This window comes from Equus quagga, chromosome 7 (assembly GCF_021613505.1).
Source record: "Equus quagga isolate Etosha38 chromosome 7, UCLA_HA_Equagga_1.0, whole genome shotgun sequence".
In the NCBI taxonomy this organism is placed as follows: domain Eukaryota; kingdom Metazoa; phylum Chordata; class Mammalia; order Perissodactyla; family Equidae; genus Equus; species Equus quagga.
In genome coordinates this window covers 69,681,006-69,708,261 of record NC_060273.1, presented here as the reverse complement: position 1 = coordinate 69,708,261, position 27,256 = coordinate 69,681,006, and the positions used below count along the sequence as shown (strand labels likewise).

Sequence of the window (27,256 nt, the reverse complement as noted above, 5' to 3'; positions counted from 1 at the left end):
AGCCTGGCGTTGTATGTGCCTTGCTGATAGTGGCTGGTGGGGATGCATGCCCAGTGTCACCAGAATGGGCTCCTTTTAAAGAGAATTTCTGACTTTTATGTGAAATCTCCTGATTTTAAAATGTTAATAACTAATCTCAAATTAAAGAAAAATGCGTGCAAGTCAAAGAACATACATCTGTGTCCGGTTTTGGCCTGGGGGTCCTGATTTTCAGCTTCCCACTCTCTGGCTTCCCCACAATCCTCTCTAGGACCCAGTGGGGTTGGGCGGGAGCCTGAGGAATGGGACATGGAGTGGGAAAGGGGTGGTGGATAGGATGACTTCAGAGAGGTGATGACATTGGAGCTGGGGTCTTGAAGGATGAGTAAGCATCCCGAGGGGCAGGCATTCCAGGCAGTGGGAACTTTATTAGCACAGGCCTTGATGCACGACCAAGACTGGTGACTGGCTGGGCAAGGCTGGACTTTAGGAGAATGGCTGGTGATGTCGGCGAGGTCCTGGCGGGCCCAGGGCCGCAGGGAGGTAGTGAGGCCTCAGCTCTCAGTCCAGCTGAGACCCAGCTGTCCTCGAGGCCTTGGTGGCTCCAGGGGGATTAGAAGCCCCCCACTTCTCCATCCCTTGAGCCACAGGGGCTCTGGAATGCAGGCGGGTGTGGAGGGCCTTGAATGGCAGGCGCCAGGCCTTTGAGGGGGTGCAGTGGGGGCAGTGCTGGAGGCCCCTGCCAGCGCACTGGGGGCCAGCACCTTGTTTACAAAGCAGCCAGCTCTCCTGCCACCCCCACCCCGGGGTTTGTGGCCTTCCCTGAGGACAGGGGCTGGGAGGCCCACTCTCCTTCTCCCTTCACCGCCTCTAGGGCCTGGTCTCTGCCATGGCCTTCTGCCAGCCTCCTGGCCTCTAACCATCCAGCCCCTGCCTGTCCACCTAGCTCCTGGGAAAGGCCACTGCCTCTGGAAATGGAGATTAGGGATTCTGAGTGCTGTCGGAGACCTCAGAGAGAGCACGGAGCTGGACGCTGCTCTCTGGGCCCTGTTGTTACCTACATGTGAGTGCGTTATGTAAGCCACGGCGGGGCATGAAAGCAGTGGCTGACCGTCACTCAGCGCTGTGTGCCGGCTGGTTCTGAGCACTTCATATCTAGCAACTTATTTAATTTTCACAACTTCGGGAAGTATGTCAAGTTTTCCTATCTTACGGATTAGGAAACTGGGGACACTGAGAAGTTAAGTAACCTGCCCAAGATGGCACAGCTTCTGGGTGGTGGGGCTCGGGCTTGGATGAAGCTGCCTGGCTCCAGTCTGCACGTGTGACTGTTAGGCTCTGTTAACCCAGGGCTTAGGTCTGTGGGTGGGCCTGGGGGCGTGAGCTCTGGACTCCTGGAAACCATCACGGCATTTTCCAGCATATGTGCATATTTTTTATGGGAAAAAGTCAGATTCCCACAGGGGTCTGTGACTCCCATACGCCTGACACTGCTGGTTGCATCATTAACACACGCACTGTTAATGCCACAGACCGAGGGCCCATGACCACAGCGCCCAGGCCTCAGGGGACGTGGGGTGGGGTGGCTTGAGTAGGCAGGTGCCCCACCCACTGTGCTGCTGTCCTGGCCCCCAGCCAAGGGGCCAGGCTCACTGTAGCAGGGCAGAGGGCTGCCCTTATCAGTGGGAAATAGGATACAGGTGCACCCTGGGCATAAACAGGACCAGTCACCCCAGCCCTGCCTCCACCCAGGAAACTTGCCCCTTCTTCCCTGCTGTCAGCTGGGATTGCAGGGACTCCCTGGAAAGCTCTGCATGCTCCCTTATCTCCAAGCTGTGGTATGTGCCCCTCCCTCTTTCTACCCCTGGTCAACCTTACTTGTTGTTCTGGTCAGTTCAGGTGCCACTTCCTCCAGGAAGCCTTCCTTGGTCGCCCTCTTTCCCCCTCCACAGGGCGTTAAGTGCCCCTCAGTTCTCTCAAACCCCTTCCTTCCCCACAGCCACACTCGTCCCCCTGCATTGTGGGAGCCTGTTTTCTTAGCTGCCTTGGGTTCCCCTTGGTGGCACACAGTGGGGACTGAATTGTAGAATATCAGAGGTGGAAGAGCCCCAGAGATCATCTAGCCCAAGCCCCCTCTAATGGGCAGAGGCCCAGAGAGGGGCAGGGTGTGCTCACAGGCACACAGCACATCATGGTAGAGCTGGGAGCAGACCTGGTGTCTCAAATGCCTCCTCATTTCTCACCCGTCTCTTGCTTCTGAGCACATCTTTTACAAACATTTGTTTTCTTATTTTCACAAAAGTAATAAATGATTATTGTAGAAAATTTAGAAAACAGACAAAAAGTGGAAAATAAAAATTACTCAGAGATAATCCTTGTTAACTTTAATCTTTAACAAATATGTGACCACGCATACTGTTTGGTAAATGTTTTCCACTTTAACAACGTGTATGGTAATTATATTTCTATGCCAGTGAATGTCCTTCTTCGACATACTGTAAATGGCTGCTTGGGATTCCATCACGTGCTTCCCTTATAATTGCAGAAGACAGTCCCCTGTTGTTGGGCATTTGCTATTACAAACAACATCCTTTGCTATTATCAACAGCACCGGGATTCGTATTCTTGTGGGGAGATCTTCCTGCACTTCCGCGATCACTGCCTCTAGGGTAAGTTCCTGGAAGTGCAGTGGTTGGGGCTCTGGTGTGCTGTGCCCACGCTGAGCACGCCGGAGAGTCTTGGGTCTGGGAGGGATTTTGAAGATCTTCACCCCCAAGTCCAAGTCCGAGGCTTACATTCCCTCCCTGGCTGCGCCAGCCCAGGCCTTCACACCTTCCGTGCCTGTCCCTGCCCCCATCCTGCTGTGGGGAGCTCTCCTGCCAGCTTTCAGCAGCTGCTTCCTCTCATGTTTAAGGGAGACTGGAGGGCCGTGGTTATGGGTGCTGTTTGGAGTGAGGAAACTGGGGCCCTTGTGTAGTGGGTGTGGGTGTCTGGTCTTCATTAACTCTCCAGTGAGACCAATACAGGTGGCATGCCCTGGGTGGGGGTGAGGCTGTGGGGGAGCTGGGGACCCCAAGTTCTGGCTGCCTGGATGGGCAAAGGCCCAGTGAGGGAGGTGCCTCCCCACTGGTCCCTTGGCAAGCATGGGATCCTCCAGGAAGGGCTTTGGTCCCCTGCCATCCTGGGCTGGGGTGCTCATCTGTGGGCATGTGCCCCCCGAGGATGAGAGGTGCCTGTTGTATCAGGGACACATAGTGACAGCTGCTGTTTCTTGAGTGTTGCCTGTGCTCAGCTCCTCAGACAGGTTTTCTCAGTTACCCCTTGGCCCCAACTCTATGTTGCGGGGGTGCTGATTCACAGATGCTCCAGAGCAGCCTTCTGGTACAACCAAGACTCTGATGCCCCACAGCCCTGGGCTTGAGTCCTGGCTTGGCTGCTCTGCCTGAGCCCCATACTTTTCATCTGTCAGATGGGGCTGCTGGGCCCATTCATAAAGAAATAGAGGGGGAAGCCCTGCGGGTATGTGAGAGAAGATGGTGAGAACGTGGTGTTTGGTCATGATTGAGAATTCCACCTCTAGCTCCCAGGCCTTGTGAATGTTTATTGTCTCACTTTGTCCTTCCTGTTTCTGGAGTTTTCTTGGTCTAGTCTTAGACTCTGATAATTATAATAATCGCCATTCTCGATTCCGTCTGCTAGGTGCTACTCTAAGTGGTTCCTACACTTGATTGGACTTACTCCCCCAGCGTCCTATGAGGGGGGTGCTGTTGTCAATCCCATTTCACATATGGAGAAACGAAGGCTCAGAGAGGTTAAGGAGCTGGCCCCAGAGCATGCAGCCAGGTTGGGCAGCAGTACTTGGACTTGGGCCCACCCACGTCAGGTCCTGTGCACCCATAGTCAGCGGACGCCCAGAGCCACACTCTGATTTCTCACCTTCTGACTCTCCTCTTCTCTCCTCAGCCTTGGCGCCGGGGGCCCCACCGAGCGAGCGGCATGCCACACCCCCGGGCCTGCCCAGTGTCCTCCAGCCCGCTGCCCAGCGCCCCCAGGAGGCCCTGATGCCCTGGGGCACTTCTGCTGTGCACAGGACCACGTGGGGGTTTGCCATGGTGACATAACGGGGCGCAGAGGAAGGAAGGAGCGCACCCAGCCTGCGGACTGCGCCCCTGGCTGGGAGGAAGGGCCGGGGCCCAATCCTCCACTCCTGTGGCCTACTGAGGGCCTCGCTTGCTAAGTCTCTGTGAATTTGTTGGTCAGTGGACAACTCTGGTGTCTTCTGCTGCGTGGGGCCTTGGGGTGGCCAGGGCAGGCCGGGCCTCCATTGGCTGAGGTCTCGGGGGCCAGGATGCTCACCCTGGCGCGCCTCCGCAGGCTGTGTCGGCACGTGTCCCCGCAGGCTGTCCTTTTCCTGCTGTTCCTCTTCTGCTTGTTCAGCGTTTTTGTCTCGGCCTACTACCTATATGGCTGGAAGCGGGGCCTGGAGCCCTCGGCGGATGCCCCCGAGCCTGACTGTGGGGACCCTCCGCCTGTGGCCCCCAGCCGCCTGCTGCCGCTCAAACCTGTGCAGGCGGCCGCCCCCTCCCGCACAGACCCTTTGGTGCTGGTGTTCGTGGAGAGCCTCTACTCACAGCTGGGCCAGGAAGTGGTGGCCATCCTGGAGTCCAGCCGCTTCAAGTACCGCACAGAGATCGCACCGGGCAAGGGTGATATGCCCACGCTCACCGACAAGGGCCGTGGCCGCTTTGCCCTCATCATCTACGAGAACATCCTCAAGTATGTCAACCTGGATGCCTGGAACCGGGAGCTGCTGGACAAGTACTGCGTGGCCTATGGCGTGGGCATCATTGGCTTCTTCAAGGTACGCAGGGAGCAGAGTCCCCAAGCCATTAAGAGCTCCCGCTGAGCTTGAATTCCATCTCCACACTCGCTAGCTGAGTGCCTGACTGTTCTCATCTGTAAAATGGGTGTAATGGTGGTACCCACCTCCCAGGGTTGTCGTGAAGGTTATATGAGTGAGTGTATGTAAAGTGCTTGGAGCATACAGGGCCTGGTGCCTAGTAGGTGCTTTTTAACTATCAACTCTTATTAGGAGCACATATCAGCAGGATTGCCTGCCATGCATGAGACCTGGCACACAGTAGGCTCTTGCCTGAAGGAAGTCCTGGGGATGGGTGATGGGTGCATGATAGGAGAGCAGATGCTCTGCTGGGTCCCTGTGGACCTGTCATGCGGTCATCGCAAGGGATGGGGTGTATCCCCATTTTGCAGATGGCAAACTAAGGCTCAGGAGGGTTGAGTTATGCATATGAGGCTATGCAGCCTCTAAGTGGGAGAGCCAGGATTTGAACCCAGACTTAGAGAGTTTGGGCTCTGGATCCTATGCTCTTTCCTCTTGGCTGTGGTGGGGTGTGGAATTCATGTACCTCCAGAACAGAGCCATTTTGCATTGGGAGAAAGGAGAAAGAAATCCCAGTGGGCAGGTGAGCTCCTCTGGGCTCTGTGGGGCACCCAGAACAACTACTGGGATGGGAGTCCTTGCTGAAAGGTTGTGGAGAAGCTGACCTTGGAGAGGGGGATGTTGGTGATGGCTGGATGGGGGATCCAGAGGCTCTGGCCAGAGAATTCTGACCTGCGAGATGAAAGCAAGCCACTGCTGATTGGGACTCTAGTTGGGTGTGCAGGGTAGGGGGGTGTTTGTTCTTTCATTCAGCAAATATTTACTGAGCACTTACTGTTCCAGGGCCTGCGCTAGGCACTGGGGACACAGTGGTGATCGAAGTATGCAGGGTTCCTGCTGTCATGGAGCTGACATTTCAGTGCAATGGGGTAGCGTGGGTGACAGACAGTGAACAAATAAACATACCCATGTGGTAGGCGGTGCTAAGTACAAAAAGAAATAAAGTAGGGAAAGGGCCTAGGGGGTGATGGGTATGGGTGGTTGATGCTGTTTTTGATAGACTGGCCAGGGAAGTCATCCTTAATGAAGTGACTGGAAGGAAGGAGCTGATGGCTCTCTGTGCAAAGGGTCTTCTAGGCAGAGGGGACAGTAAATGCACAGGTCCCGAAGCAGGTTCCTGCTTGGTGTGAGTGGGGAGAGGAGCAGCAGGTGGATCAGAAGTGGCCCATGTCCACTTACTAGCAGGTGCCCACTTGTGCCCAAGGGTTCGTGGGCACCCCTGTGCACTGGGCCCTGTGCTCAGTGCTGGGACGAGCCTGGTCTGGGTGAGGGTTTCCCACAACGTGTTGTTTCACGCACTAATGCAGCAGGATGCGCTGCCATTGAAAGAGGTTTTGTGGGCCAAGAAATTGAAGGCCCTTAGAAGTCCTGCAGCAGAGCAGCCTGGTGAGATTTGTTCCCCAACTGGCTCAATCACAAAACCCTTGATTTCACAGAGCACGCTCTGGGAAACACTGGCCTGGTTTATGGCTTTACGGTGGCGTGAAGTCAGACTGTCTTCACTGTCTGTTTATTCTTTTCTCCTGGACTCTGTTCCCTTTCCTGCCGTGAACTTCATGCAGCCTGAGTCAGGGCCGCAGGCCTGTGAGACCTCAGAGTGGCTGACATTTGTTGAGTGCCCATCCAGTGCCTTGCGTGTCCTGTATACCTTCCCTGAACTAACCCATTGAACACATAAACCCTCCTCCAGGGCAGGTGGAGATCATGCTGATTTAAGACAGAAGGCAACCGAGGCAAAGAGGGGTGAATAAACGTGCCCACGCTCACACTTCGAGTAACTACAGATCTAGGATTTGAACCCAGGCAGTCTGGCTCCACAGGCCTTCCTCCTAACCATTGTGCAACGAGTCCAGGAGCCGCAAATACCGTTTATTAGTAGAACTTGAATCAGAGGCCACGTCCAGCGCATAGTCCCACAGTCTCCGGGGTCTTGGGCACACTTGGTACTACAGAGCTTGGATCCTGTCCGGCCGCAATTCCGTGCTCTACAGAAGGTGAACACGAGAGAGAAACATGCTCAGATCTCACTGTGGGGGCAGTTCCAGGTGTTCGTGTTCTCCCTAACCTGTTGCATAAGACAAGACCCCGCCTTGGTTTGGAGCAGAGGCCTGAGATGTTCTGCTCAAACGGGCGCCCTCTGGTGGTCTAGCGGCATCTTTCGGCTCTTTCTGCAAGGCTCGCTTCAGGGCTGTGCTTTGGGCTTGCCAGACCCAGCGGGGCTGTGGACTCCTGGGATCTGGAGACTCATTTTCCGTCTGCTGCTGGCACTGGCTTCCCAGGTCAGTGTGAGAGCAGGGACTGGAAAGTCCAGACCCTGGTCCAGATCCTTCCATCACTTAGAAGCAGAGTGACCTTGGGTGGAATTGTCAGCCCATCTGTAAAGTGGGGCCAATCATAGCTCCTACCTCACTGGACCACGTTGAAGATAAAACAAGGCAGTGGGTGGGAAGCACTAACACAGTACCTAATATGTGATAAATGGCAGCTGTCATGCTTAGTCATCTCTACACCCAGCAAACACAGCTGGTGGTAGTACTTTGTCTGTAGCTCTGACCTGTATGTGCCCCTGTGAGGTCCTTGGGGGTGGGAGCCCTGGTTCCTGGCACCCGTGAGGGGCAGAAGACTGACAAGGGCTACCCGACCCCTGAGTGGGCCTTGCCATGTGTAGTTCTCACAACTACCCTGTGAAGTAGGCATTTTGTTTTCAGGTAGGAAAGTCAGGCTCAAAAAGTTACATGGCTGTCTAGAGTGACACAGTGAATAAGTCAGAGCCAGGATTTGACAAGCACACTCAGATCCTCCAACCCAACCACAGGTAAGCATGTCAGAGCAAACTGACCAGCGGACGGGGGACCTGATGCCGGGAGAGGGGACGTGGGGCCCCCTAGGTCATCTAGCTGGTTACTCTCTAAGTCCACTGGGCCTCCCAATTCCCGGAGCAGGGCTTCCTTCCTCTGCCTGGATGACCCCGCTGGAAGACTTGGTGAATCCTGAGTGGGTCCTCCAGGCTGAGGAGCAGGAGGGGTTCCCCTCCCATGGGGTGAGGGCCGCAGCAGGGGCTCAGTTTCTGCCATGCTGAGGCTTACTCTCTGTCCCCTTCCCTGTTGGCCTCCTTTCATTGCTGACTGGAGTGGACGGTCAGCAACTTGGCGTTCTCCCTTCCTCGACGTCTCCCAGCTGGGCAGCTGGCCGAGCTGCCAGTACCTGGCAGTCAGCTCAGGGTTGGGGCTTTGAAATGGGATCCCCCAGTGCCTGTGGTCCACTGTGGCCTCCCAGGCCACAGCAGGTGATGGACAGGGCCTGAAATGTTGCCAGCACCCGCTGCCTTTGCCCCCATGCGGCCCAAGCAGCTCTCATTCTTGATCAGCGCTGGCTTAGGGGTCATGGGGAGCCTGAGGCTGGGGGAGGTGGCCTCTCAGGATGGGGCTCTGCCTTGGGCCTCAGCAGCCAGGGCTGGCTCGGCACAGGGCCAGGAGTTGGCAGGTGCTCATGGTGTGTGGAGGATTGAAGGCATGCTCCTTATCATGGTTTCTAAGGCTAGGGCCCTGAAGAACCTTTGTGGGAGTTAGGGAAAAGCACCTCCTAGGCAGATGCAGCTCCACACAGGCCAGGCCCAGTCCTCAGCTGAGCGTCCTTGTACAGCGCTCGCCTGGCCAGCTCTCCAGGGCGGCCCCATGCACCGCCCTGCCTCCCTCTTCACCGTCACTTGGTGCCCTTTGTCCACTCTTGCTTTGCCCCACCCCACTCATTCTCCACACAGCAGCCAGATGGGTCTTTTTAAAATGCAAATGGAAACCTGTCATCCCTCTGTTCAGAACCCTTTGATGGAGTCTTTCATGGCTTCCCACCGCCACTTCCAGCCTCCAGGGTCCTGCAGGTCTGGCCCTAGCTGACCTTTCTCTGCCTCATCTCCTCCTCTCCCTCCTGATCACTCTGCTGGCTTCTTGCTATTAGTTGACTGTGCTGAGCCCTGTCCTACCTCAGGGCCTTTGCACTTGCTATTCTTGAAACTTGGCCCCTTCCTTTCCCCTGGTTGATGCTTATTCATTCTTTAAGTCTTGGTTCAAAAGTCCCTTTCTCCAGGAAGCCTTCCTGAGCCAACTGACTATGCCCAGTTATCTACTCTTCTAGAACTATGAACCTTCTCCGTGTAGCATGTGCCACGTTGAAGTTTTATGTTTGTCTCTGCAGTTTTGATTGCTGTCTCTCTTCCCTGCTCAACTTTAAGGTTCATAAGGGCAGAGGCCCTGTCTGTTTTTTCTCACTGTGTCCCTGGCACTTAACACAGTGCCTGGCACAGTGCATAGCTGTGAAGGAACCAGTGAAACATATACTGAACAGCTGTCATGAGCCAGGTACTGCAGAGCTGTCTGTTCCTCTTTTGTTCTTTTAAAAATTCAGTTACTCATCAAATATGTTTGCTCCCATGGGCTGTCGAGCCAATGCCGAACACAGGGGATCCAAAGATGGAAATGGCATAGCTCCTGCCCTCGAGGGGGTACTGGCTGGTAGGAGAGAGACCCTGAACAGAAATGCAGCAGCCAAGGTAGAAAGTGTTGCAGCTGGCTTTAATGTGGTCCCAGGGAGGCCAGTGCAGAGAAGAAAGTATGTGCATTGGGTTTTGAAGGATGAGCAGGAGTTTTCCAGACTGAGAAGGTGGTGTGGAATTGGCACAAGGACAAGGGCAAATTACAACATATCTAAAGGCAGGTGGCTGGAGGGTGAGGGATGGCATGAAGGAGCTGTGAGCCTGTGGAAGAGGAGAAGGGGGATTGTGGGTACTGTCTGCAGATCCCAGGGAGCTGGGCCACAGCAGAGCCTGGGAGGAGAAGGGAGGCCAGGGAGGCTGAACTCCTGAGAGGGGGTGCTAGGGACGTAGGAGGCGCTGGGCATGCTGTGGGGTGGAGTGTCTTTGTTCCTGCACCCCCGGCATCCTCCTTTTTCATCTCTTCTACATTGCCTTCCACCTAAGATTTCTCCTGTGGACAGGGTAGGGGAGCAGAAGTCAGTTTGGAAACCCGAGGCATGAGAGCCTGGTGGTCAGGTGTGTGGGCTCCAGGGCCAGACTGCCTGGCTGCAAATTGTGGCTCCTCCTGACCTCTGTGTTCCTGAGGGCAGCACTCCCCTCAGAGCCTCAGTTTCCTCACCTGTGAAGTGGGATAGTAGAGGAACCTGCCTCCTGAGGCCGATGTGAGGACTGAATGAGCAATTGGTAATACCACTGACCCTGTTCTGAGCGCTTTGCTGGCATTGGCACTCATCATCCTCTATCACGCCTTGAGGTGTTTACCAATCTTAGCCACCTTCTACAGCAGACGGAACTGAGGCACAGAGAGGTTCCCTAACTTGCTCAAGGGCCAGGCAGTCTGGGGGCAGAGTCCCTGCTCTCAACTGCTAGACTTTCCTCGGTGTGATTTGGGCAATTTACCTAGCCCCTCTGGGCCTCAGGCTTCTAATCTGTAAACTGAGGGCAGCAAGCGCTCCATCACTGGGTCGTTGTAAGGGTTAACAGCATCCCTGCTTGCAGAGTGCCGGATCTGCTGCCTGGCTTTGGTCAGCGTGTCCTGTGTGTTGTTGTGAGGGTGGAGCTGGGTTAGCCCAGGCCAGAGATGTGGTGAGCCCTCCGGGAATGTTAGCAGACATTGTTGCCGTTGCTGTTACGGGTCCAGACCTGAGATTCGTGGTCCCTTGTGGTTGTGGACCTGACGGCTCTGTTCCCCCTTCCCGCCCCACCCCGGCTGCAGGCCAACGAGAACAGCCTGCTGAGTGCGCAGCTCAAAGGCTTCCCCCTGTTCCTGCACTCAAACCTGGGCCTGAAGGACTGCAGCATCAACCCCAAGTCCCCGCTGCTCTACGTGACGCGGCCCAGCGAGGTGGAGAAGGGCATGCTGCCCGGCGAGGACTGGACCGTGTTCCAGTCCAATCACTCCACCTACGAGCCGGTGCTGCTGGCCAAGACGCGCTCGTCCGAGTCCATCCCGCACCTGGGGGCAGACGCCGGCCTGCACGCCGCGCTGCACGCCACCGTGGTCCAGGACCTGGGCCTCCACGACGGCATCCAGCGCGTGCTGTTTGGCAACAATCTCAACTTCTGGCTGCACAAGCTCGTCTTTGTCGACGCCGTGGCCTTTCTCACGGGCAAGCGCCTCTCGCTGCCTTTGGACCGCTACATCCTGGTGGACATCGACGACATCTTTGTGGGCAAGGAGGGCACGCGCATGAAGGTGGAGGACGTGAAGGTATGGCCGGGGTGGGGGCCAGACCGGGTAGGGCGGCCTCACCTTCTTCAGACCTGGGTGCACCCTATCCGGAGTTTGCTGTCTGTGTCTCCTCTGAGCCGTTAGTCCACTTCTCCCAGCCGGTTGGTTTTGTTAATTGTCTTAAAGCAGATGTCATTTAAAATCATCTTGAAGCACAGTCATCCCTCCATATCTGCAGGACGTGGGTTCCGGGACACCTCCCCCTCATGGATACCAAAATCCGCATGTTTGCATATAATCTATGCACATCCTCCCATGTACTTTAAATCATCTCTAGATTACTCATAATACCTAATACAATGTAAGTGCTTTGTAGATAGTTGTTATACTGTATTGTTTAGGGAATAGTAAGCAAAAGTCTGTGGGTATTCAGCACAGATGCAGCCATCATAGATAGGGCTTTTAGTCCTCGGTTGGTTGAATCCGTGGATGCAGACCCTGCGGATAAGGAGGGCCACTGTATAGACGAAGCTTGCCTCTGGAGTGTGGAGCTCAAGGATGTGTCTGTAGAGGAAGAGACCCAGTCACCAAAACGCAGAGATGGGAGCTGTGCAGGGTTGTGGATCTGCCTTCTAACCCAGACATCATTTTTAACTCTCAAAAATGTTTATGTCACTACCAGAGCTTCCACAAAACTCTTAAAACAAGAATTAGAGCTTGAATCATACACAAGGCATATTTTAACTGAGGTCTGTATAGATAGTGGAATGCATGTGTTTAATTCAAAAGTGATTACCCAGCTGAACTGTATGTAAAAGCATTTTGCAAACCAGGAAATTCTACACACATGTATCGCTACTAAAGAGAAACCTGCAAGTTAAGACCATTAAGGAATCTTTAATATACAGTTCTTATCTGCTCACTGTTTTACTCAAAGGTATTTGGAAAGGAAACAACATCACTAATGTCAGTGGGGACATCAGAGTTGGTTGCCATAAATAGAGGGCAGCCATAGCAATAGAGCCAAAGACAACAAACTGGGGATTAAATTCTAGAGATAGTGCCGCCTGCTGACCGCCCGTCCTCTCTTACACGAACGAGATTAGCGAGCACTAGAGACATATTAGCACTAAACCACGCCTTCTTTTTGATGTGAGGAGGAGGCTTGAGGAAGAGACTCTGAGAGGAGAGCCTTGTCCCTGGGTGAGCCAGGCTGGGGGTTGTGCTCTGTCCCCTGAAGTTGTGGTCAGAATTGGCCCCGGGCTTAGAAGGAAGGCCCTTCGGGGGCTCGTCCTCCTGTCTACTCTGCTTCACACCTCTGGAGAAGAGGAGAGGAGCGGAGCGGATGGTGTCGGGGAGCAGTCTGGGGAGTTGAGATCTGGGTTCAAGTACCCGTTTGACCCTGACTGACTGGGTGACTTGGGCACGTCCCTTCCCATGTCTGAGCCTCAATGGTGAAATGACAAGACAGGGTGGACTGGAGGCTTTCAGGCTGTTTCCTGGCACCCCAGGGGGTCTCACAGAGGGGCCTGGATAGCTGGGGTGGGGATATGTGCCCAGGGGCCAGGCTCTGAGCTCCCAGGCCTGCCTCCTCACCTCCCTGTGGGACAGAGCAGTGTTGCTTTACTACTCTTACGCATTGTGCTTCCTCCTGGGATTTCAGTGCCTCAAGGGCTCTCCTGTTGAAACAAAGTTTGAAGATGGTTCTTGTTGAGCTGTCCAGCTCTAAGCCTTCATGTAATGCCACAACCCACCTCTAGCAAAGCACAGTCACGTGCCGCATAGAGACATTTCAGTCAACGATGGACCGCATATAAGACGTGGTCTCGTAAGATGAGTACCATAGAGCCTAGGTGTGTAGTAGGCTGTGCCATCTCGCTGTGAGGAAGTGCACTCTGTGATGTTCGCACAACGACGAGACCACCTAAGGACACATTTCTCAGAACCTATCTCTGTTGTTAAGTGGCGCATGACCATGGATTGCTCTTTCTAGAGTGTTCTTCTAGTGGCCCAACTCTGCTCTCTCCTGCTGTGACCTGGGTCTTTGCTGCCTGTCCAGGGTTGACCCCGTGAGGAAATCAGCCTGCCGGGTTCGCTGTGTCCCCTGTGAACCGAGGGGTTGCCCTTCTTGGTTCTGACCTGCCCCGTTTTTGAGTGAGAGGGGTGATGGCAGTTTGGAGCCATTTCCATGGAAGAATGCTAACAGGCGCCCTCTGCTGAGCGCTGAGCGCAGTGCAGGCTGCAGGGTGCCTCACCCGCCGGGGTCCCATTTACCTTCAACATCTCGTGAGTGAGAAAGGGCAGAGTTTGTTTTTTTCTTTAATCCCAGCCACAGGCTACAGCTGAGCCTTTCTTTCAGCGACATGGATGCGGCCCCCTTAACTGGTGCAGTACTGGCAGTACAGTGCAGTTTAAACAGTACCGATGGCAGCTGCTTTTTCAGGGCTTGGCTAGTGCCAGGCTCTGTGCTCAGCCCTTTCTGTGTGTGGCGTTATCTGATCCTCACAGCAGCCCTGTGAGGTGGGTATTGTTGTAAGTCTCATTTTACAGAGGAGGACACTGAGGCTCAGAGAGGTGAAGTGACTTGCCCACGGCCACACAGCTAGAGCTTGCATGTCCAGACTGCTGGCCTCTCGCTGCTTTCACAGTTGGGTCTGACAGCTTTTTATGAACATCTTCACAGCCACTGTCTCCCTGAAGCCTCGCATGACCTTCATCAGATACCAGTGGTGGCCCCAGGTGGGCCAGGACTTTCAATTTGCAAAATCTTCTGATAGCAGGCTTATGCAGGGTAGGGGTTTTTTTGAGTCCTGACTCCAGAGTACAGCTGTACGTTTGTTTCCCAAGTGTCGGCATCCCTTCATTGACTTGCAAAGTGCTGGGTTTGCCATGTGTGGGAACATTGCATTGCTGGGTACACAGTACATCTTTGGAAGAGTCATGGTCCCTTGACATCAGCCTAGCATTCACCAGCAAAGAGAGTCCTCCACATTTGCCAGATGACGACATGAGGCTCACAGTGGCATGACTACAGACATAGTAACACCACCGTTTTTCATCATTTACCAAAATGTCGGGCCAATTTACATGCATGCCATATCTCATTTAATCCTCCCAAGAGCTCCGTGAGGGAGATCTTATTATCCTCCTTTCACACTCAGGGAACTGAGGCCTAGAGAAGTTACAGAGATTTCCCAAGGCCACATGGCAGAGCGAGGTCTTCTCTTGTTAGAGGCCTGGTGGAAGTGGTAGCACAGGGCTGGCTTCATGTGTCTGGGACCTTTGCCGTCACACAGGGTCCCACACTCAGAAGGGGCCTATATAAGGTTCAATGCTCCACTCTTGCCTTCTTAACATTGTTAATAATTTTTGAGCAAGGGTCCCACATTTTCTTTTTTTGCTGGGCCCCACAAACTCTCACAAAGCAGCAGGATGTTCCTGGGCCCTCAGTGGGAGAAGCAGGGAGCTCTGGCTCCCCCTCACCCTTTTCCTCCTCCTCTGCCCATCCTAGGCCCTGTTTGATACGCAGAATGAGCTACGCACGCACATCCCAAACTTCACCTTCAACCTGGGCTACTCAGGGAAATTCTTCCACACAGGTAAGTGGGCCTGGCTCTGCCCCCACCAGCAACTTCAGGGGCCTTCAACAGCCAGACCCTCGAAGCGTGTGCCACAGGGACAACAGGCGGGCTGACAGGCCCACGTCAGGGCAGATCTGGCCACGTGGCCTCCCCTGAGCCAGCAGCCCACAGAGCAGCCACAGCCCCAGGGAGAAGGCATGTGGTGACAGCAACACCACCACGACAGCTCCCATTCATCCCTCCCTGGTCACGGGATGTGCTGTCCTGGGGAGTTGCTTCTCTCCTTGTCTCCCTCTCACCCCCACCTTTTAAAATTATTTGTACTGTTTTTGCTTTAAAAAGTAATTAGTTGGATTTTAAGACTGTTACAGAAATATATAGCATAGAAAGTGAAAATGCCCTGTAGCTGTACCCCACCCTGGAGGTGACCATGTAATGAGGTGATTTTCAAGGTGTAAGGGTTGAGGTTGAGGGCTGTGAGTTGCCTGGGTCGGGCTTCCCTCCTGTCTTGGGCTCTCCCAAGTTCCTCACATGCTCTCCTCGGGACTGGGCAAGAGGCAGCAACAGCCCCTGAGCGGTGACCTGTCGTGAGCAGTCCATCTAGCTGCCTTCTGCTCAGGCCACAGTGAGGACAGCCTCTCTTGAATTCTAGACAAAACCCTGTTAGTCTGCAATTCTGGAGGGAAAGCATGCAACATAGCCCCATATGCCAAGTCAGAGCAATACTGGGTTGTCTCTGCATTTCTTTATTCTCAACCTTTAGCATGTCAGAGGTAGTTGTAGTAATATACATGAGACAGGGGATTAAACATTCTGTTTATATACAAAGAGCTTGCACAGATCAATAAGTAAAAGACTAATGACCCAATAGAACAATAGGAATAGGATCAGAGCAGGCATGTCAGAGCTGGAAGAAAGCCTTGGGATCTCTGCCCCTGAACCCTGCATTGCACAGAGGGGGCCTGAGGGCCCAGAGAGAAAGAGTCAGACAAAGTCACCCACTGAGCCAAAGCCACACTCTAGACTGGGATCCAGGGCCCTGGACTGGGGCTCTGTCTGCTCCTGGGCTGTAGCTCAGATATCTGTTGCAAGTAGTTCTTGGGTGGGCCATGCCCAGGCGCCCCCATCCCTAGGCACTGGCCCAGGTTGGAGTGCCTCATGGCGGATGGGCCAGGCTGAGTTGCCTGTGCTGGGGCTGCAGGTACTGATGCCGAGGACGCTGGGGATGACCTGCTGCTGTCGTACGTGAAGGAATTCTGGTGGTTCCCCCACATGTGGAGCCACATGCAGCCCCACCTTTTCCACAACCAGTCCGTGCTGGCAGAGCAGATGGCCCTGAACAAGAAGTTCGCTGTCGTGAGTAAGATTCCCTACAGGGCAGAGCTGGGTGGGTTAGGGGCTGGACTGGGGGTCCGGAGTGCTGGCCTCTCACTGCTTTCACAGTTGGGTCTGACTGCTTTTTATGAACATCTTCACAGCCACTGTCTCCCTGAAGCCTCGCTGAGACCCCAAGAGGCAGGTATCAGTGGCCTCACTTTTAGACAAGAAACCAAAGGTCAGGGAGGTTGCAACAGCTAAAAAGAAGTCCAGCCAGATGTAAACCTAGGCCTGACTGTTTCCTGAGCCCAAGCTCTTGTTTCAGGCTAGAGTGGGAGGCTCTGGAAAGCTGGAGGAGGCACTCAGTGAGGAGGGAATGAGGCTCTGGTGCTGGCTCAGCCTTTGTCCACAGCCAGTTAGAGGCCCAGAGAGGCAGGAAGAGCCCCGTCCTTGTTCCCCGCTGCTGGGTGCTGGAGGGCACGACACTGGGCCAAAGGGTCAAGTCCCAGCTTGGCCAGTCCCTCACTCCGGGATCTGGGGCACATCCCTTTCCCTCCCTGGGCCTCAACTTCCCCATCTGTACCAGAGGGCTTGGACCAACTGCCCTGCTGTTCTGGCCTCTGATTTCTCTCTCCTGTTCTACAGAGGGGAAGGAAGGCCCAGGGGGGAAGGAGCCCCATGCTCACCCTGCCCTGGCCCTCCTCTCCCCAGGAGCACGGCATTCCCACAGACATGGGGTATGCGGTGGCACCCCACCACTCGGGCGTGTACCCCGTGCATGTGCAGCTCTACGAGGCCTGGAAGCAGGTGTGGAGCATCCGCGTGACCAGCACAGAGGAATACCCCCACCTGAAGCCAGCCCGCTACCGCCGTGGCTTCATCCACAATGGCATCATGGTAGGTGGGCCCTGGGAGGTGGGGTGCATGTGTGGCCTGGGACATAGGACTTTGGTGAGCTGTGAGGGGTTTCAGGGCAATCCTGCTGCCCGCTGTGGCGTCTGAGGCTCTCTGTCTCGGGGAAGGTGGGCTGCTGCTGTGACGAATCAGAGGAGGGACGTTCTTTAAAGGGGCCTCTGGTGAGGACTTGGGACAGGCTTCTGTGTCATTCATTTGTGTGCTCGTGGAAACATTATTCATGAGCTTCTACTGTGTATCTGTCTGTTTTCTAGGCACTGGGGATACAAAAATGCACAAAACCAACAAAAGCCCCCCCCCCCCATAAGTGTGTAAAGTGTATAATGGTCAGATGGTGATAAGAGCTGTGGAGAAAACTCAGGGCAGAAGGGAGGCAGGGAGTGCCAGGGGAAAGGGGAAGCCATCTTAAATAAGGTAGTTAGGGAGGGCCTCCTGGGAGTGAGCTATGCTGCTGGAAGAGCATTCAAGGCAGAGAAAACAAGAGCAAAGGCCCTAGGCCGGCTTGTGCTGGAAGTGTTGGAGGATCATCTCGGAGGCTAGTATGGATGAAGGGGAGTGAGTGAAGGGGAGGTGGTGGGAGATAAGGTCAAGGGGCTGATGGGCCAGGTCAGGTAGGGCCACATAAGGCCATTGGATGGACTTGAGCGTTTTGTTTGACATGGAAAGGTTTTGAATGGAGTGCTATTGTGATCTGACTCATATTTTAAAAGGATTTCCATGATTCTGGCTGCTCTGTGGAGCAGAGACTGTAGGGGACAAAGTGGGAAGCAGGGACACCAGTTAGGAGGCCACTGCTGTCTTCCAGACAAGAGATGGTAGTGGCTTGGACCAGGGTGCAACGTTGGGACGTGATCAGATTCTGAACTTATTTAGAGGTTAGAGCCAGCAGCACCTGCTGACGAGCTGGATGTAGGGTGTGGGAGAGAGAGATGAGTCAAGGATGACTCAAAGGTTTTTGGCCTGAGCCACTGGAAGGATGAGTTGTCATCAGTCTAGATGGGGCAGCTGTGGGAAGGCCAAATTCATGCATTTGTCTGTCCGTCTGTCCACCCATCCATCCATCCATCCATCCATCCATCCATCCATCCATCCATCTATCTATCTATCTATCTGTCCATCCACTGACCTCCTCCATACCAAGCATTCATGTTAACTCTGCGGATGAGGTGGTGACGAGACAGGCGAGTGCCTGCTGTCTTGGAGCCCACAGTTTCATGAGGGGAGACAGATAATAAACAGTTAAACCAGTGTGTGACCAGGAGTGCTAACAGGCCAGGTCCTAGTGCTGCGAGGGGAGCTGCAGAGCGTGAGTGGGAGAGCTGCTTTAGAGAGCTCAGGGACCCTCGCTGGGCAAACAATCCAAGTTTCCAGAAACATTCTCACTGGGCTGTCTGTTACTTTTAGGTCTACTCATCTCGTACAGAGAATAGCAGTGAAGTATATAAAAATAAGAGCCTGTGGGCTCCCTTAGGGGAACGGCGCAGGCTGCAGAAGGTCTTGGGGGAAGAAGACCCCCAAAGGTGGGGCCCATGTGGTCACACAGGAGGCTGCCTTTCTGAGGAGACACCCTGGCCATTCTTCTGAGGAAGGGCCCTTCCACCACCATCCATTCTGGATGCCATAGTTCCCCTCTCCTGCCCGGTCCCCAGGTCCTCCCGCGGCAGACCTGCGGCCTCTTCACACACACCATCTTCTACAATGAGTACCCTGGTGGCTCCAGCGAGCTGGACAAGATCATCAATGGGGGCGAGCTCTTCCTCACTGTGCTCCTCAATCCTGTGAGTGCTCCACAGCCCTTGGCTGGTGGGGAGGAGGGCGGCTGGACAGTCCGTGTGCAGTCAAGGCAGGCCTCGCTGAGCTGGGGAGGGGGCCAGGAGCAGGCGTGGGGGCTGGGAGTTGGGCACCCCAGTCTCCAGCCCTGGCTCTGTGCCTGCTCTGCCGCGTGACCTTGGGTAGGGAGGCTGGGTTTTTTTCCCTTTCATAATCTTGCACTTCAGTACAATAGCGTTAGCGTTTTTGTCCATGTTCTCTTTCTAGTCTTTGTGTGTGTATAAATATATAAATGTTATATAGTAATATACATAGTAAGCTGCTAATTTATCAAACTGTATATATATTAAACTATTCACCTGAGCTCTTTGGGTCTGTCTTTCCTTCTCTGTAAAATGGACATAATCATCCATGCTCTAATAATATTCAATAGATATCAAGTGGTGGCGTTATTCAGCTTTATGGGGTAACCAAGTACTCCTTTTCTTCGTGTGCCCCTCACCAAAAAAAAACAAAAGAATGCTCCAATTAGCTGCGCAGTGGGTCAGCGCCCCATTTCAGGGTTGTACTGGTTGATGGTCAGTCAGACTGAGGTTCACCTGGCTCTGCCTAGCCCAAGGTCACACAGGAGTTTCTTGACGGCCCCAGTGAACCTTGGACTAGTCATCGAGTGGCCCTGCAAGCTGGAGCAAGTCCAGAGAGTCAGCAGCAGGGGTGAAGGCAGCTCAGATGCTGACAAGCCCCTGCCTCCCCCCTCCTCTGCCCCGGAGCAGATCAGCATCTTCATGACGCACCTGTCCAACTATGGGAACGACCGCCTGGGCCTGTACACCTTCAAGCACCTGGTGCGCTTCCTGCACTCCTGGACCAACCTCCGGCTGCAGACACTGCCCCCTGTGCAGTTGGCCCAGAAGTACTTCCAGATCTTCTCTGAGGAGAAGGACCCGCTCTGGCAGGTGGGTGGGGGTGGGGGCCTGGGCACCTTGTTGCAGGGATGGCATGCCCACCACTCACAGGCATCTGCTCCAGGCATGGGCTCAAGGGCTCAGCTCTCATACCTGCACACTCCCGCAAGTAGACACTTGGGCGCACACTTGCTCTCCAGCGTGGGCAGACTCACTTGTTCTCGTGCATTCATCTGTACATGTGTACATATGTGTACATACCTCCCACACAGACCTACATGTATGCACACTCACACACAGCCTCTGAAAAGCAGCATTACAAAACTGTAAGTGAACATGGTGTGGATGAAGTGTAGAAAGTGACTGCCCGGCCTGATCAGACTCTTAGTAGTCTCTGCTGCCCTTTCCCACCCCAGCAGGCTCTGAGCCATGGGAAAGGGGACCAATGGGAGGGCGTTAGGGGGGCAGTTCTTGGGGAAGTCTGCCCCAGGGGGTTGTCAAAAACTAGATGCAGAAGCTGGGCTTTGTGGCAGGCTCATAGTTCAGACTAGGAGTCCACAGACCTTGGCTCGTGGGCCAAATCTGGCCTGCAATCTGTTTTTGTAAATAAAGTTTTATTGGAACACAGCCATGCTCATTCTTCTACGTACCGTCTGTGGCTGCTTTCAAGCTACAACAGCAGAGTTGAGTAGTTGCAGCAGAGACTGGACAGTATCCAAAGCCTAAAATATTTACTAAACATTTCAAAAGATTTACTAAACTTTATACAAGAAGTTTGCTGACCCCTGGTTCAGACACAGCTCATCCAGTGCAATTCAGTAAGTGCTCATGGAGCTCCTGTTAAGTGCCAAGCACGAGGTATGAGACTGACCAGACGTGGTCCCTGCCTCCAGCAGCTCAGTGTCCCAAGGTGGGGATATGACAGGGACACACTTAAGTTATCCTTGTCAATTAGCTTGTCTGTGGCTGTAAGAGCCACAGATCCATGTGCAGTGGGAGTCCAAGTCCATTCACTGGGTTCTGGGGCCCCCTAACGTCCCTTCTGTTGTTGTTTTAGGACCCCTGTGAGGACAAACGCCACAAAGACATCTGGTCCAAGGAGAAGACATGTGACCGCTTCCCAAAGCTCCTCATCATTGGCCCCCAGAAAACAGGCAGGTCTCTCCACTCTTGACCAGCCCCCTCACTGCCTGCTGGCTCAGCCAAGGAGTTCTGGGGACCATCTTGTCCTGGTCCTACTCCCCAGTAATCTGACTCCTCTTTCCCAGGAAGTGGGAGCGAAGTTGGGGTGATCATGAATTGCCTGTCAGTGTGGAGGTGGGAAGGAGATGGAGGGTGGGCATGGGATTCTCCTCTCTGTCGTGAACTTCAGCCTCAGGGAGCTGGCCCTGTGTTCTCCTGGGAGTCTCCGAGTCTAGGCATAGAAGCCTGGCTCGGCTGCTCTGCAAGTTTGAGCAGTGACAAGCAAAACTGGTTCAGTACAAAGAGGACTGCGATCAATTAGTCTCGTCTGCCAGCGGTGCCAGAGGGAGGAGTGGTGACACAGTTGCTGAGTATTGCCATGCACACAGTCTGTAAGGCACGAATGGATACTCCCATTTTATAGACAAAAAACTTGATGCTCAGAGAAGTTAAGGGACTTCCCCTAACACGTTCAGTAAGGAAATGGCAGATCCAGCGTTTGAACCCTGGTCTCTGTGACCCCAAGATTATTCTTAATCACCAAACTCTGCAGTCTCCTCTTTTTCTGGGACTTCTCATTGAGGCGTGTAAAGCATAGACTCACACACAGGAAAGGAATGAACTCTGTAAGGGAGGGGGTAGGTCCCATGCTGTCAAGTAGGGGAGGGGTATGAGTGACAGAGGGCGCCCAGAAGAGGAGACATCTGAGCCACATCTTAGCCCTTCAGGAATTTCACATCAACAGACTGGAGGGTCTGGAGCTCCCTTTTCTCTCAGTTCCTCCCAAGTACAAGAGAGGACAGGGGCCCAGAGCTGGAAGGGACCGGCAGAAACCATCCAGTTCTGGGATTATGAGGAGACAGTAATCAATTGGATGTGGCTGCTGGAGTACAGCGGTGACAAGTGTTCTGCGGCCAAGTCCTTGTTTAGTGATTGAGAGTGCTGGGGTGAATTAGTGCTCTCTACAGTGGATGCAGGAGTTGGGGTGCCCACATGTATGCTGTGTGTTTGCCATCCTGGGTTTAGTGTAATCCTTCATGGTAGACATAAGGAAACTAAACCCAGAGAAGGGAAGGAACTTTCCCAAGATCTCCCAGTAAGTAATGGAGAGGTAGGACCAGAACCCACAATTTCAGACTCCATCTTTGTGTTGGGGGCTGGGCCTTGGTGTCAGCTGCCTTCCATTCCTACCAGGCACCACAGCCCTCTACCTGTTCCTGGGCATGCACCCGGACCTCAGCAGCAACTACCCCAGCTCAGAGACCTTTGAGGAGATCCAGTTTTTTAACGGCCACAACTATCACAAAGGCATCGACTGGTGAGTGGGCCCTTCTGTCCGCAGCGGGACAGGAAGGCCATCGTGGAGCCTGCCTGGGAGGAGGGCTTCTGTGGCCACAGCGGGAAGCAGCTGGTGCTTGCTCACACACAGCTCAAGTTCCTGTAAACAGGGACAAAACGCAGTAACCCTTGAGCCGTGATTTGGAGCCTTGTGACAGATGGGACACTTGATGAGGGAGACCTTTGCCCCTTTGCCTTATCGCCTGGGGTCAGAGACTGCTGAGGTCAGAGCTGGCCCCTCTCTTGCTTGCACAGAAACATCCAGAGTCCCAGAGGAGAAGAGGGACTCGCCTGAGGTCCCAAGAGCTGGGGCCCGAGCAGGGCCAATATCCAAGGGTTCTGACCTGAGAGCTGGCCCTTCCCTCCGTGTCTGGCTGACTGTGAGCAGGAGGTGTTCTTGTGAGCCCTGCAGAAGTGGCTCGCTGGCTTCAGAGAGTGGTCTGGGGACATGGTTGAAATTGCAGGTTCCCACTAGAACCTGTCACTAGAGGTTACCTCAGGGAGTGGGGGCTGCATAAGCGTGATTTTACTCTATGATTTTTCACTTTGCATCTTTCTCTACTGTTCATCTTTTCTAACCTTATACAGGTATTATTCTTGTTTATTATTTCCATGTCTGTGGTTTACCTGGGTGGAGAATTATGGGCGTTCTTCGGTTTGTTTTTTGGTGTTTTCCTGTGTGTATCTCTCTCTCTCTCTCTCTCGTCTGTCTGTCATCTCTCTGTCTGTCTACCCAGCTACCTATCTATCTGTCTGTATTTCTAATATACCATAATCTCTTGTAAAACTCACAGTAGCCAGATGTATTATTGGGAGTCAGCATTTTGCAGATTTTAGACAGGTAATACGGTCCAACACCAGATATTTGGCAACACTTTCAGCAGGGCCTGGGGCGGCACTCCATTAGCAAATACGTTAATGTCTATAGCAAAGCATGTGAATATTTACACTAAATAAGATTAATAAATCAGGTTTTGCTGCTAAATGGCTTTGATGCAAATTTATGGAAAAAAGCTCTTTTCGGGACTTTCTTGATTTAGGTTTTACGAACAGTGGATTATGGACATACAAATATTATTTTATAAAGTTAGCAATTCCTCAGCCCCATTAGCAAGATTTTGATTTTGTAGGTAGGTGTATGGGGGAATGCAGGAATCTCACAAGGCTCCAGGTTATTCTGATAAATGGGATCCCTGGGACCACCCTGGAGAAACCCCATCTCATGGGAGACTCGGAGTCTTACCCCTTTCACTAGGCTGGGCCTTGTGGGCTTTGGTTCCCACGAACCCCTCAAGTTGTACCTCTGTTTTGCGTGAGTAGGTGTCCCTGGGAGGGTCTGGAGTGTTCGTTAGTTTCCTGAGGGGCCCTCTACCTATGGATGATCCCAAAGGACTGGTGTAGACGGTTGCTCTGGGCGAGATGAGAGAGGTTCATCTGGAGAGCTGCCAGGCCCACCCGTATGAGGCTGGGGAGTGGCTATGGGTGGCAGGAGGCGATGTCTCTCCTCCTTTGTCTCCTGGTCCACGGGGTGCCTAGCAAGTGCCATCCCAGGTCAGGAAGGAAACCCTGCACTCTGGAGGCACAGAGGACAGCCCTCCCTTCCTGGGGTCAGAGGTAGAGCTGCTCGGAGTCCCAGCTCGCCCCCGAGAGGCAGGGAGAGTTCGGGCCCAGTGAGTTTAACTCTGGGAGCATCCTGTTAGGATGGAAGGACACAGCCTCCTTCCTGTGCACGGCAACCCCTGTCATACCCATAAGTCTTCAGATCCTCCTGACCCTAAGGTCTCCCCTGAAAAGGCATGAATTCAGAAAAGGGCGACTGCCAAGTGCCCCTTCTGTCTAGAATCCCTGCCAGGGAGCCGTGTGCCCTGCTTGCTTTCGGAAGTTCTCCCCCAGTGACTGTCACCCTCTTGTGCTGCGTTCCTCAAGCCCTTCCTCATGAGTCCGGCCTGTGAGCCAGCCCCTCTCTGGGCTTTCTGCAGGTACATGGAGTTCTTCCCTATCCCCTCCAACACCACCTCCGACTTCTACTTTGAGAAAAGCGCCAACTACTTTGATTCAGAAGTGGCCCCCCGCCGGGCAGCCGCCCTGTTGCCCAAGGCCAAGGTCCTGACCATCCTCATCAACCCAGCAGACCGGGCCTATTCCTGGTACCAGGTGAGCCAGGGCTGGGGTGGGGCCCTGGGTGCGGGCGCGGGGCTCTGCTGCCACTCAGCTACTCACTTGTTCCTTCAACAGATGTTTACTGTGCCAGCCTTAAGCTAGCCTCCTGCACTGTGGTGGTGGGTAAGAACAGAGTCTTGCCTCCACAGTGCGTCTAGCCTAGGGGAGGAGACAGGCAGAAGTTGGTGTTGACTCCCAGCCAGGAGTTACCTGCCCACCCTCCTAGCTTTGTTTGGGATCCTGCCTCTGATTCTGACACTAGTGGTTCCACCTTGACAAAGCCTAGATTTGGTGAACAATGCTCTGGGCTCCTGCTGACTGTGACTTCCTCACTGGGCACAGGGTGGGTGGGAATTCAGAGAAGGATGAGACACAGGACCTGCCATTCTTAGTGGAGGATGCAAATCCCCAATCAGGAAGGAAGTCACCTGGACAGTGGTCTGTGCTAGAGAGGGTATGACTCCTAGTCGCTGCTTGGCTATGTAAGAACTAGAACTTTCTTTAATTTTAATGACCTGACTTAATTTCTTCTGAGCACCATTCCACCAAGCTTATGGGAAAGCTTAGGCTCGGACCTTTTGGGGGTTTACTTCCCTGCCTGCCAATCTTCCTGGGATTATGCTACAGTGCCAGGGTGGTGGGGGGTACTTGGTCTACCAGCCAGTCCAGGAAGGCCTCCTCAGGCCTAGCCACTTTCAGCAGCTTCCTGCCATCCTGAGCCTGTTCACCGGGGTGCTTCAGATGGCTGTCTCCTTTTTGGGGCTTCACTGTGTCCACGGTGCTGGCAGGGGGTTGGGTAAAGAGCCTCTTAGCTCTCTGGTCCCACAGACCTCCCCCCCAGCTCCCCCCTCACCCCAAGCTGTGTGTAATACTCAGTGGGAGTGAGGGGGCCCCTGGTGGGCAGGTTCCTGATCTCGGGACTTTGGGAACTCTGCAGATGCCGATAACCCATGGTATTATCTTAGCTGGTTCAAACCTGACATTTTCCCCTTTCCAGTTCTTTTCCGATCCTTCTGTCTTAGTCGACTCAGGCTGCCATAATAAAATATCATAGATCGGGTGGCTTAAATAACAGAAATTTGTTTCTCACTGTTCTGGAGACCAGAGGTCAAAGATCACGGTGCTGGCTGATTCGGTCCCTGGTGAGAGCTCTCTTCCTGGCTTTCAGACAGCCGCCTTGTCACTGCATCCCCACAGGCAGAGAGAGGGCAAGTGAGCTCTCCGCTGTCTCTTCTACTAGGGTGCTAATCCCATCACGAGCTCCCCATCTTTGTGACCTCGTCCAAACCCACTTACCTCTCAACGGCTCCATCCCAAACGCACCACACTGGGGGTGAGGGCTTCAACATATGAAATTTGGGGAGGGGACACAAGCATTCAATTTATCACACCATCTCCTTTCTATAAAGGAGAAATTCTTAATTTCTGCAAATAGCTCTGAAGTCTTTTCTGACACTGCTAAGCTCTTTTTTTGACAAAGGGAGTGCAAGCTTTGGCTTCAGGGCCTGTGGCAGACATTTGTATGTGGCTGGCGTTTGAGAACATTGCTTTATTTTTATTGTATTTGTGAATGATTACTTTCTATATATGACAACTGATTTTAGTTTTCCATTTATGGAGGTGATAGTGAGTTGTATTTTGAAATAAATTTGTGTGAATAAGAAAAATGAGTCAATGTAAAGAAAAGTATGTTGACACTGGCACGTACAGTTGGTTTGTGGATATGGCAGAGACCGCAGTGATGCGTGCCAATGACCAACATTTGGAAACTCTAGTCCAACTCCCATCTTGCTAAGATGGGGAAACTAGGGCTCAGAGAGGCTGGTGACTTCCCCGAGGTCAAAGAGCAATGAGAGGCAGAGTCAGGACTTGAACCCACGGCACCTGGTTCCAGCCAAGGATCTTCTGGCCATCTCATGGCTGCTGTCCCACAAAAGCCTCTTCCCTTGTGCCCTCCATGTGACATGCTGACCCTCTCCCCTTGCCTGCAGCACCAGCGAGCCCACGACGACCCGGTGGCACTGAAGTACACCTTCCATGAGGTGATCACGGCTGGGCCCGACGCGTCCTTGAAGCTGCGCGCCCTCCAGAACCGCTGCCTGGTCCCCGGCTGGTACGCCACCCACATCGAGCGCTGGCTCAGCGCCTTTCACGCCAACCAGGTAGCTGCCTGTGCCTGACCCCTGGGAGGGCGATCACAGTGCTGGCTTGTGGCGGTTAGCAGAGAACCTCAAAATCTCTTTCACCAGTCATGGGGCCAGAAACGCCGTCACTGGCGAGTTAGACCTTTGAGGTCTTCAAAGGTTTTAGTCTTATTTATCCCAAGGTTGATTTGTAAGAATTCCCCAAGCCCTTGTCCCATCACAACAGGCTTTATGTCCCTAAGGGAACCCAGAAAGCCCTGGGCTGGGTCCCTGGGAGGGGGGTGTGGGGCTGTGGTGATGGAAGGAGAGGTAGGCAGGGCCAGATGGCACGAGGCGTTTTAGGGAAGCTCTTGGAGGACTTCGGCAGGACAGTGACGTGTGGAGGCTTGGAGAGGCTGTGGGGATGTGAGGGACAGGCAGGGTTTGGTGATGCTCACACTCTAGGAGAGGATGACCTCCGTTAGGGGAAGCTGGCAGAGAGCAAGGAGGTAGACTGCAGAGAACTGAGGCGTGGGGACACCTGCCGTTCAAAGCTGGATGAGGAAGCACAGTCCACAGAGTGCGGGGTCCCCGATTTGTAACCGTGGCTGCCAAGCCAGAAGACTTGGGGCCTGTTTGCCACTGGAGTGAACACAGTTCTGATCATCCTTCTCCCTTTTCTTCTTTTCCAGATTCTGGTCCTGGATGGCAAATTGCTGCGAACGGAACCTGCCAAAGTGATGGACACAGTGCAGAAGTTCCTTGGGGTGACCAACACCATCGACTACCACAAAACCTTGGCGTGAGTGTTGCCTTGGCCTTGCGA

At 53.8% G+C, this 27,256-nt stretch overlaps 1 protein-coding gene across 9 annotated transcripts in view; it reads left to right on the top strand.

The window, feature by feature from the left end:
• Window positions 1–27,256, top strand: part of NDST1 (N-deacetylase and N-sulfotransferase 1) — a 59,595-nt gene that overhangs the window by 24,870 nt on the left and 7,469 nt on the right. For 6 of the 9 annotated variants that reach the window (XM_046667290.1, XM_046667293.1, XM_046667289.1 and 3 more), the window contains 12 exons: window positions 3,943–4,840; window positions 10,684–11,178; window positions 14,651–14,738; window positions 15,922–16,076; window positions 16,683–16,934; window positions 18,602–18,730; window positions 19,496–19,678; window positions 20,685–20,781; window positions 22,004–22,127; window positions 24,127–24,301; window positions 26,299–26,469; window positions 27,123–27,232. In XM_046667290.1, coding sequence (XP_046523246.1) covers window positions 4,328–4,840; window positions 10,684–11,178; window positions 14,651–14,738; window positions 15,922–16,076; window positions 16,683–16,934; window positions 18,602–18,730; window positions 19,496–19,678; window positions 20,685–20,781; window positions 22,004–22,127; window positions 24,127–24,301; window positions 26,299–26,469; window positions 27,123–27,232 — 2,492 coding nt within the window. In that variant the 5' untranslated portion in view covers window positions 3,943–4,327. Of the gene's footprint in view, window positions 1–2,587; window positions 2,649–3,942; window positions 4,841–10,683; window positions 11,179–14,650; window positions 14,739–15,921; window positions 16,077–16,682; window positions 16,935–18,601; window positions 18,731–19,495; window positions 19,679–20,684; window positions 20,782–22,003; window positions 22,128–24,126; window positions 24,302–26,298; window positions 26,470–27,122; window positions 27,233–27,256 lie in introns of all 9 variants that reach the window. The other 3 variants (XM_046667294.1, XM_046667292.1, XM_046667298.1) reach the window with 2 other exon arrangements.